Raw genomic sequence first — 9,547 nt, forward strand, 5'->3', positions numbered from 1 at the left:
ATCGGTTTCCAAGTTTTTTTTATGGATGGAATTATCAGCAAACACGACACCATCAATGTACTTGTCCCAACCTTTTTTTCCCTTGGGGAAGTTTATGGTTTATATTTTATGGACTAGCAGTTAGTGTTTATGGTATACTTATATATTAGTCAGCCAAGTCGGTCACGTTTCTCTCATTTATTAATATTTCAATGATCAAATTATCAAATCAGTATGAAATGCTAAAGTACGAAATTCCCAAATTCGCGGTTCCTAGCGCAGAAATCAGCGCACTCTAGTGACGAATTACGCATTCGTCACAGATCATGTTTAGATATCAATATTCAGTCAATTATTTATAAAAAAATTCAGATGTTACAGACATTTCAATACACTACCCAAAGGTACTAAGGGACCACCAAGAGCATAAATAATTGAAAAGATCAAAACTCAAAGATCATTAAACAGCTGAGCAGCTCACGTGTTATTTGAAGTTGTAGTGTAGACACTTGCTTGCAGACTGCACTCAATTTTTGTTGCTATCGTTGTTATTCATCTGTGTCATTATATATCATGAAATTTAATATTGTATTAGTATCAACGCTGTTATACTAAACTTAATGCATGTAGTTTACAGATGTATGTTGAAAGAAAGCTCACTTATTCCATGCATCGGTCTGCGTAGCTTTAGTCCATATCGGTCATACCGTGGCGATTAACGTATACAAAATACTATTTGCAAAACTGAACAAGACCGATACTTCTAAGGAAATTATGGAAAAGAGCAAAAAACTTCAAGTTGTGAGAGAAGCTGTTCAGACTTATCATAATTTTCCTAAAGATGGAATATTGTTCCGGTTGGTATCTATTGCTGTTATATTTATAATATAATCGAGTGTAGAATCTTATTTCAACCCTTACATTATTATCCAAGTATTCTTAAATATTTGTTGATATATACAGGAATCGAGGTAAATTGAAATAAGTATAATGAATCCTTCGTGAATACTTATCACAAAGGTAGGGAAAAGTGCAAGAAAATGTACTTTTCAGAAACAATTCAGCAACTTGTCTGCATAAGTAAGATATCACAGATGCGCAATAACATCTTTTGACACGATATGCAAGTTCTCATGAATTAGTAATTTTTATGAATGCTTACTGCACTTTTATATATTCAAACGTGACGATTTTTAAGTCATGTGTGATAATTCAAATGAAGCAGTGTTGTGCTAAAATAATAAAGTTTAACGAAAAATTGAAACCTTTGATCACGCTAAGTAGAATTTCTATTGGTTAGCAATTGTTGTCCATAAGGAAGTTACAAACTTTACTTTTGACTAATTTTTTGGAAATTACTACTGCTGTGGTAAAATTTGATTAAATTGAAAAAAGCCCATTCAAAACTGATGTTTGAAATATATGAACAGTTAATATTTTTTTCAAAATGGATGGTTCTGATAAAATTTTATGGACATTCAAATTAAAGTCAATGAAAATGAATTCTTTAACACAACAGGGATGTTTTTGGCATCTTTCAAAATGTGATTGCCATGCGAGCTCTGAAGGATTTGTTAGTGGAACACACTCTTCTACTCCAAGTAGACAAGATCGTTGGTTTAGATTCTCGAGGGTTTCTCATTGGCCCTCTCATCAGTGTTGAACTGGGAAAGCCTTTTCTCCCTATTAGGAAAAAAGGGAAACTGCCAGGATACGTTGTGCAGAAAAGTTATACATTGGAATATGGTGAAGTGAGTGCTGGCAAAAGATTTTAAATACGTAGAAATAAGTACAATCTGTATTCCGATAAGTGTAAATGATCCAGCTATCTAGCCATTTTTTTCCAGAGTATTGCAAAATCGTATTTCATGCAATGAGTGTAAAAAAATAAGCTTTACATTGTGGATGAAGGGGACACATTAGTGCACATATGTATTAGCCTTCAATTCTAGCACCAACTAGCGCCATGCAATCTGTTGCTTTTCTTACTTATTGCATATAATACACACAAAGCTGTAGCGTTATTTTTTTTTTTTTGTAATAGACGATAAAAATTAAAATGTCAACTTCAGCATGAGAATTTCATGAATATTTTTACCATCAAATATGTTTTATGATTAATTCTTCTATTGTTACAGGAAATATTTGAAATCCAAGCCGATAATATTGATAGGGGAACTAGAATTTTGATTGTTGATGATTTACTGGCAACCGGTGGTAAGTATATAGTTCTTTCCAAATGCAAAAGAAACGTCACAAAAAGAATGCATGTTGTAACATAGTTTCTGAATCTGAGCTGAAGGTATGGGTTCATTATATTTCTCAAATCCAATCTTGCAACTCTTTAAAATTATGATTTTGTTATTCATGGACTTTGCACAAAATAAGATGGGTTCATTACTAAGAAAAATACAGTAACATGAAATGATAAAGCTACATTCGCAATTATTTAATGTTTCCAACATAATAAAAGTGAAATGAAGAATGTGTTACAGTTCAATATATATTTTTTCTCGCTTCTACTTTTCTTCGTTGATTACGAGCTTTTATTTATCAGCGAAAAATCTATTGTACTGTTGTGTCAGCTGTTCAAGGAAATATATGAGGTATTCTATATTGGTAAATATTTAGAAAATGGGCTCCCACGTCGATCGTGCTAATTTTTTAATGTTATTTTGGGCGTTCTCCCGAGCGATTTTATATGAGCAGATCCATTGGATTTCGCATAATTTCTCGGGAGGGGTCTTTTAATTTTGCCCAAACTTGAGTACTTCGAAATACTTCAAAAACTATCCCCAAATACCAAATTTCAACTTTCCAAGTGTTCAAGGTCACGAAAACCAGCCTTATAAACATAAAAAAATGACCATTTTTTGCCTCGTTTTAAGATGATGATTCACAAAGACTTTACGTTTGAGTCAAATAAAACTGGTTCCATCTCTTTCAGTGTACCATCTAGATTATAGAAGAATGTGGTTTAGTCGTCCAGATCAAGAGGTCTTTCATTGTAATCAAGTTATAAATGAAGTGAAAATTTCAATAAAGCGGCCATTTCCAAATTGATGGTACAGGTTTATTTCTAGCTTAATTGACATTTAATATGACGCATTTGTTCGTTTTTTAACCCTTCAAGTGAGTCTTGCCAAAAATTTGGATTTCATGGAGAAGCTTAGAGAGATATCATTTCAAAGTTCGTTATTTTCGAAATTTTACGAAAAATCGCTAACTTTGACCGTGCACCACGGATTTCTATCAACTTCGATGTTCACAACAATTTAGGTGAGTGTTCTCGTGCCCTTGAACACTTGGAAAGTTGAAATTTGATATTTAGGGATAGTTTTTGAAGTATTTCGAAGGACTCAAGTTTGGGCAAAATTAAAAGACCCCTCCCGAGAAATTATGCGAAATCCAATGGTTCTGCTCTTAGTCGCGGCGAGAGCCTTGAGCGAGCAGTCGATAGTGCTGTCAATGTAGTTGTCCCGAGACTCTGACGAGTCTCTTGGTAGAAAACCTGAATGAAACGAGAAATAAACAAAATATTTAATAGAAGAGATTTTTGCATACGGCCACGATTCTATTTTTTTTTGCCTGGGATTCTATTAAGAACTAATTCGCTCAACTTTGAATGCGTCGTAAGAATAATTCAAAAAGAAAACGATGAGTTATAAAACGGAAGGCAAAGACAGATGTCGCCGTGACCAAATTTATTGCGTTGCAAAATCAACACCTTTCCAATCCCTTGTTAAAAATCAAAAGAATTAACGGGAGACAAAATTTCCTCTAAGCGGCTCTAACACGAAAAGGGAAGATAACAAAAATGGGCATTAGACGGGGCCTTAAATTTTAATGGGAATTATTATTTTAATGATATTGACAATAGTAACCCCTATCCCTATATGATAATTATCGCAACAGAAACTCACGAGAGGAGGACGTGTTTCGGTATTTTTATTTCGTTTGCGACCTGGAAATTATAAAATTCTCAAAAGGGTTAACGACCCTCCAGACGGGACTTCCCTGAGATTTTGACGAGATCGTAACGCACGGTGTAAGCACATCGTGGCGTTACAAATCAGTCATATGTTCGGACGGATACAACGTGTTTGTAACGGCATATGTGCCATGTCGTGCAGTCACCGTATCGTTACTGTTACTATTACTCTTTTCTTGACTGTACGAATTTCTTCGTGGGAGCTCTTGATATCACGGTCAGAAGAAAAATATCTGAGCTCCCAACATCTTTCATACTGCTGTAATAATAAAACTATTCAAGAATGGTAAAAAGTACGCCAGATATTAAAAAGTCGCAATCTTATCTATATATAATTACTGCTCGAAATCATTTTTACTACTTTTAAATTAATCCTACATTCATGGCTTATTTATTTTCTTTCTGCACAAAATAAAATTATCATTCTAGTCAGATCAACTATAGATGATGTTTTTTTTTCAAACTTTCTCTTTGGAACATTTTCAAAAAAAATTTTTGAACAAAACTTGGCGTGTATGGATTTACGAAACATTTGCATATTTTTCTTTTTTATCTTCAAGCTTTTTAATTTCTTTAATTTATGCTAGTTTTAAGATTCGTGTAGTCATTTTAATCCGTACTCTTTTTATATTTTGATAACAGGTTCCATGGGAGCAGCAATTGAACTTTTGGAAAACTGTGGTGCAGAGATCGTGGAATGTCTTGTCGTGATGGAACTTTCGTCTTTGAAAGGTCGTCATAAAATTGGAGTTCCTGTACACTCTTTGATACAGTACGATTGAGCGTCAAATTGAATAAAGTCGTACCAGTTATGGAAAATTTGGAGCAGCTAGAATATTTGAGAGCACACTCATCTTTTATTTTCATAGGAATTTATGAATAATAATAAACAATCGCACAAATTCAACATAATTCAATACATATATTTCTTAAGGATGTAAAAGCGGTTCACACTAATCAATGGATATCCTTTGACCATATTTTTTCAAAAAAATTACCACGGGCAATCATATATAGCACAATATTATTAAGAAGTCTTGTAATGATTTTTAAATGGTAAATAGTATTTAAGTTCATTTCATTAGGAAAAGAATTTTATGCGGAGTTATTAACACGACTCGGTAGTGCACCGTGAAAAGTTTACATCTGACGACATCGAACGTAGTAGTCAGCTGACAGTTGAGGTTAGAGCTTTCCATAATGACAAAAAAGTTCCATAGAGCATTGTGTAAATGTTTACATTTATAGGTTGTGCGAAGTTGCCACAACATCACGGGGTTACGAAATCCTGAGATTCCATGAACATTTGTCGTCTTTAACTTTATATTTCTAATTCAGATGTCCGTTGACCCCCTTTTTTTAACGAACCGTTAAAATCCTCAGGGTTCAATGCATATATATAATAGACGTTTTTTATGATTAACATCTGATATAAAAATACATCAAATTTTGACTTATACAGGCTTCGAAGTAATTGTGGCTATATATGATACGTAAAACTGTGTATTTTTGATTAATAGTATATTACGACCCTAGGCCCGAAAATTGTCACACATGCCAGGGCATCCAACATTTAGGCCGTGGGTTGTATACTATTTTTCTTGATCCCGTAGCCGAAAGTACGTTCAATAATTACTAGTAATCGCGAGGAGGGGGGGGGGGGGGGCGCCCGTCCGACTTTTGCAGGACCGAGGCGTAGCCGAGGTTTTGCTGGTCGGGGCGGGCATTAAAAACATAAACAAAAAGTAAAAAAACACACACAAAATATCACACAATGATACAACAATATTATTAGTACAAATAAATAATTCGTTGATACATGTCTGATTCAAAGTCCCATGATAGTGAACAATTTCTATATATGAATATTTCCCGCTATACTTGACAATTTATATGAATATGTGCTTTCCTATGAACCTGGAATCTGGAAATACAACATTATTCCGGACGACCATATTCATTTTATTAGTCCGGTGCGTACTTTCGGCTAGGGAAGCAAGAAAAAATATTTTGACTAAACAGTCGTTAAGAGGATGGATCAGTTGGTATATCGCAACCGTGAGTGCGAGAGAGATAGTTGCAAATTTCGAAATCGAAATTCTTTGACACAGTTTGACCGATTGAAAAAAGGCTCTGTCAGTCGATTTTTGCCATTGTCCTGCGTAGGCTGATGGCAGGACGATGGCAAAAATCGACTGACAGAGCCTTTTTTCATTCGGTCAAACTGTGTTAAAGAATTTCGATTTCGAAAATTTCAAGTGAGGTTAGTCGACTGATCCATACTCTTAAGGTGATGGAGCAATCGCCATCTCGCCACCGCGAGTGCGAGAGAAATAGCTGCAATTTTCGAAATTGAATATGTTCGACACGGTTTGATCAATAAAGAAAAGCCCCTGTCAGCGTATTTTTGCCATCTTTCCGCGTCCGCTGACAGAGCCTTTTTTTGATTAGTCAAACGACAGCGGAGAATTTTCATTTCGAAAATTCGAGGTGAGGTTAGTCGACTGATCCATGCTCTTAAGGTATTACTGGATGGATAACCCAACCGATAAATTGTACCTGATCGGAATTTCCGTAATTCGTAATGCAATAAAAATCTGAAAAAATTCAGCAACATTTGGAAAGTTATGAACTACAATTATCAATAATAATATGCCCAAAAGTTATTAATGAATTGTTTAAATAAATAATTTTTTAACAATTTTAGAGTATAAACCCTTGTTTTTTTTTACGAATCGAATGTGCGCATTTTTCTGAATGCTCATGATTTTTTTCAGAATTTTCGTGGAATTTTGAAATTCTCTTTTTTAAATTTTTTAATTGGCTCTATTTGTGCATTTTTGATCCAGTAACCTTGAGACTTTTCAAAACTGATTGTAAATATGTTTTCTAAAACATATCCAAAATTCAAATTTTTCAAAATTTTTTTAAGAAATTTCAAAAATCCACGAAAATTCTGAAAAAATTCATGAGCATTCGGAAAAATAAACAAATTTGATTCGTAAAAAAACGCAAAATTATTGCATAATTAATTGTTTAAACAATTTGTTATTAACTTTGGGGCAATATTATAATTGATAATTGTTGTTCATAACTTTCCAAATGTTGTTGAATTTTTTCAGATTTTTATTGCATCACGAAGTACGGAAATTCCAATCAGATATAATTTTTGGTCGAGCTATCCATCCAGTTATACCTTAAGAGACCTTGAAATTTCACAGAGATTAAGTTTTAAGCTTGGACTATAATATACAAAAAAATGAGTTAGAGTGTTATCTAAAATAGAGCCTAGTGCTTATACACCCTTAATAATACTTGAAACGTTTTTCTAACATGGAATACTTAATTATACAGGGTGATGCAATAGACTATTAGCAGTAAAAATATTTCCTATTCTTGCCAGACAAGCAAAAAACTTTCCTACAGAAGTAGCACGGTTCGTAGGGAGTCATCAAGTAGTAACTCAATGGTCATTTAGTAAAAGTTCTTCGAGTATTTCAAGGTCACCTCCATTTTTTCAAATTGATTCACTTTTTTTTTCTTTATAATTTCATCGAGGAATTGTGAATAGGTTCACTAGGGTGTGCGGAAAAAAACGATATTTTTTTTTACTTTGCATTCAGCCGAAAAAGGTGATTCAAAGTGAAAAAAAAGAATCCCAGAAGGAAAGCTCACCAAAAAATTTTTTCGAATGGCGCTTTGCGTTTGAAGATTTTCCATAAGAATAACCCAGGAAATGATTGAGACCTCCGATCATTGTATCATAACTCTTCAGGAAAAAATCGCACAAAAACGCCAATGATATGTTTTTAAAGAAAATCGATTCCCCTACACAGAAAGTCCTTATGAACATTCAGCTTGGAGCAACCATTCTCGTGCTATCACCCTTCGAAGTTGGATCGATAGAAAAAAAAATTTCATAAAACTGTCGAAATCAAAGTTTTCGTTTCACAAACAAACTTCTAGGAACTTTTTCGTAGAAAATTACTTGCTCTTTTAGAAAGAAGCATTTAAATCCAAAAACATCACATGCAAGCTAGTCATTTTTTACTCTATGGTGGCAGAGACTTATAAGAAAATCAATTCTTTTCAGACTTTCAGGAGCTTCTGATATTATTCACAATATTCGACGTCGATTGGATCGATACAAATTATGTTTAAATATCACTATTCATTCAAATAAAAATCAATCATAAAAAAACGAAATTGTACGGCAGCATCCGGTCAAACATTTGTTGAAATGCGATTTATTATTAGTTTAATGTTCTTAATAATAGTATAGGTTAGTTATGCTGAATGAAATTCGTTCGCTGGAAGGAAGTGAGAAGTAAAAATTGCCGTCCTTGCAATACAAACAGGGAAGTTATTTTGGAAGCTTGAACATATTGATTGTCCAAAATGTTTATTATTTATAGATGCACAGTAACATCCCTTGTATATTACAGGACATTTCGTTTCCATTCTTATTAAATTAGTACAATTAAATGAAAATTACTTGAAGATAACTCTCTAAATTCCCTCTGCATGAATATTTGTGCTCCATTAGTTCTAGAAAAGCCCTGATTTTTATTTGAATAAACAATTTTAATTTTAATCACGCAACTGATGATATATTTACACTGGAGAATATTCCACGCACTCTGGTTTAATTGAAAGATTATCTCAGTTGACACTTATTTCCAATCGAACGAAATAATGAAATCTTGATAAGTTTCGTTGACGTATGCATCGCGCATTTTTTTATATTTTTTATTTTCACACACAGATCACAGTCTACATTTTTGCGGCCGCTTTTATACCGGTTTAGTATACCACAAGTTTTAACAAAATAAATATCAATATGCACTTCGTTAGATGACGCGAAAATTATTTTTATTTTCCCGCACGCACTTCATAACATCATAACCCCAAATATCAACATGACGTGAAACTTCAGCTGGTGACTTTCGAGTACTTTCGAGCTCTCGAGCTCCTTAGCTTTCCGCCAAACTTCCTTGCTCTTTTTCTTGAATGTCAGTGGCCCAAAAATTCTCTCACCTTTCATTGGTTGCAACAAAATTTCTCTCACCAGGGATTGGTGATCATGGGGGCCAAGGGGCCTATGTTTGTAGCGGTTGGAGTACGTGTATACAGATACGTCAAATCCTGAATGTGTTAGTAACTTTTGCATAATCTTAAGCCCGTGCAAAGTTTTTTCTCAGAAATTACGACACCGAGCATGCTGATTTTAGACTCATTCGACAGAGAACTTCGTAATTAGCTACAAGTTCAATTTTCAAAGCCTCAGATGACTCGGGAGTTCCGTAATTGAACAAAATGACACGCCAATTTTACCCCCACCACCGCGAATCGTTTTATTCAGAGAAAAGATAGTCTCGGTGAGCTCGGGCCAGCAGACGACAGGGCTGTCAATGTACTTGTCCCGAGACTCTACCGAGTCTCTTGATATGAAACCTTTCACGACTGACGTGAACTCAAGATATATTTTACGGTTAAATGTTCTAGGAAATTTTTCCATAGCCATAGAATTTTCTTTTAATACTTTTTGTGATGTTAAGAATATTGAATATACGGTCT

The 9,547-nt window shown here is 34.1% G+C and overlaps 1 protein-coding gene across 2 annotated transcripts; it reads left to right on the plus strand.

Annotated features, from left to right (window-relative positions):
- Positions 1 to 284: 284 nt before the first annotated feature.
- Positions 285 to 4,882, plus strand: Aprt (adenine phosphoribosyltransferase). 2 transcript variants are annotated; one of them, XM_043423857.1, is made up of 5 exons: positions 285 to 383; positions 610 to 836; positions 1,499 to 1,730; positions 2,118 to 2,196; positions 4,613 to 4,882. In XM_043423857.1, the coding sequence occupies exons 2-5, from the start codon at positions 754 to 756 to the stop codon at positions 4,750 to 4,752; spliced, it is 534 nt and encodes a 177-aa protein (XP_043279792.1). In that variant the 5' UTR covers positions 285 to 383; positions 610 to 753; the 3' UTR covers positions 4,753 to 4,882. The 2 variants fall into 2 exon arrangements, with proteins under 2 accessions (XP_043279792.1, XP_043279791.1); XM_043423856.1 differs by lacking the exon at positions 285 to 383 and having other exon boundaries at positions 471 to 836.
- Positions 4,883 to 9,547: the final 4,665 nt, after the last annotated feature.

The sequence above is a fragment of the Venturia canescens genome, chromosome 7 (genome assembly GCF_019457755.1).
Source record: "Venturia canescens isolate UGA chromosome 7, ASM1945775v1, whole genome shotgun sequence".
In the NCBI taxonomy this organism is placed as follows: Eukaryota; Metazoa; Arthropoda; class Insecta; order Hymenoptera; family Ichneumonidae; genus Venturia; species Venturia canescens.

Excerpts from the sequence above, each read along its gene's own strand:
- Aprt (XM_043423857.1), top strand. The coding sequence starts at position 754 with ATGGAAAAGAGCAAAAAACTTCAAGTTGTGAGAGAAGCTGTTCAGACT. Across the intron at positions 837-1,498 it reads AAAGATGGAATATTGTTCCG|GGATGTTTTTGGCATCTTTC; the intron begins GTTGGTATCTAT and ends TTAACACAACAG. Across the intron at positions 2,197-4,612 it reads TGATTTACTGGCAACCGGTG|GTTCCATGGGAGCAGCAATT; the intron begins GTAAGTATATAG and ends TTTTGATAACAG.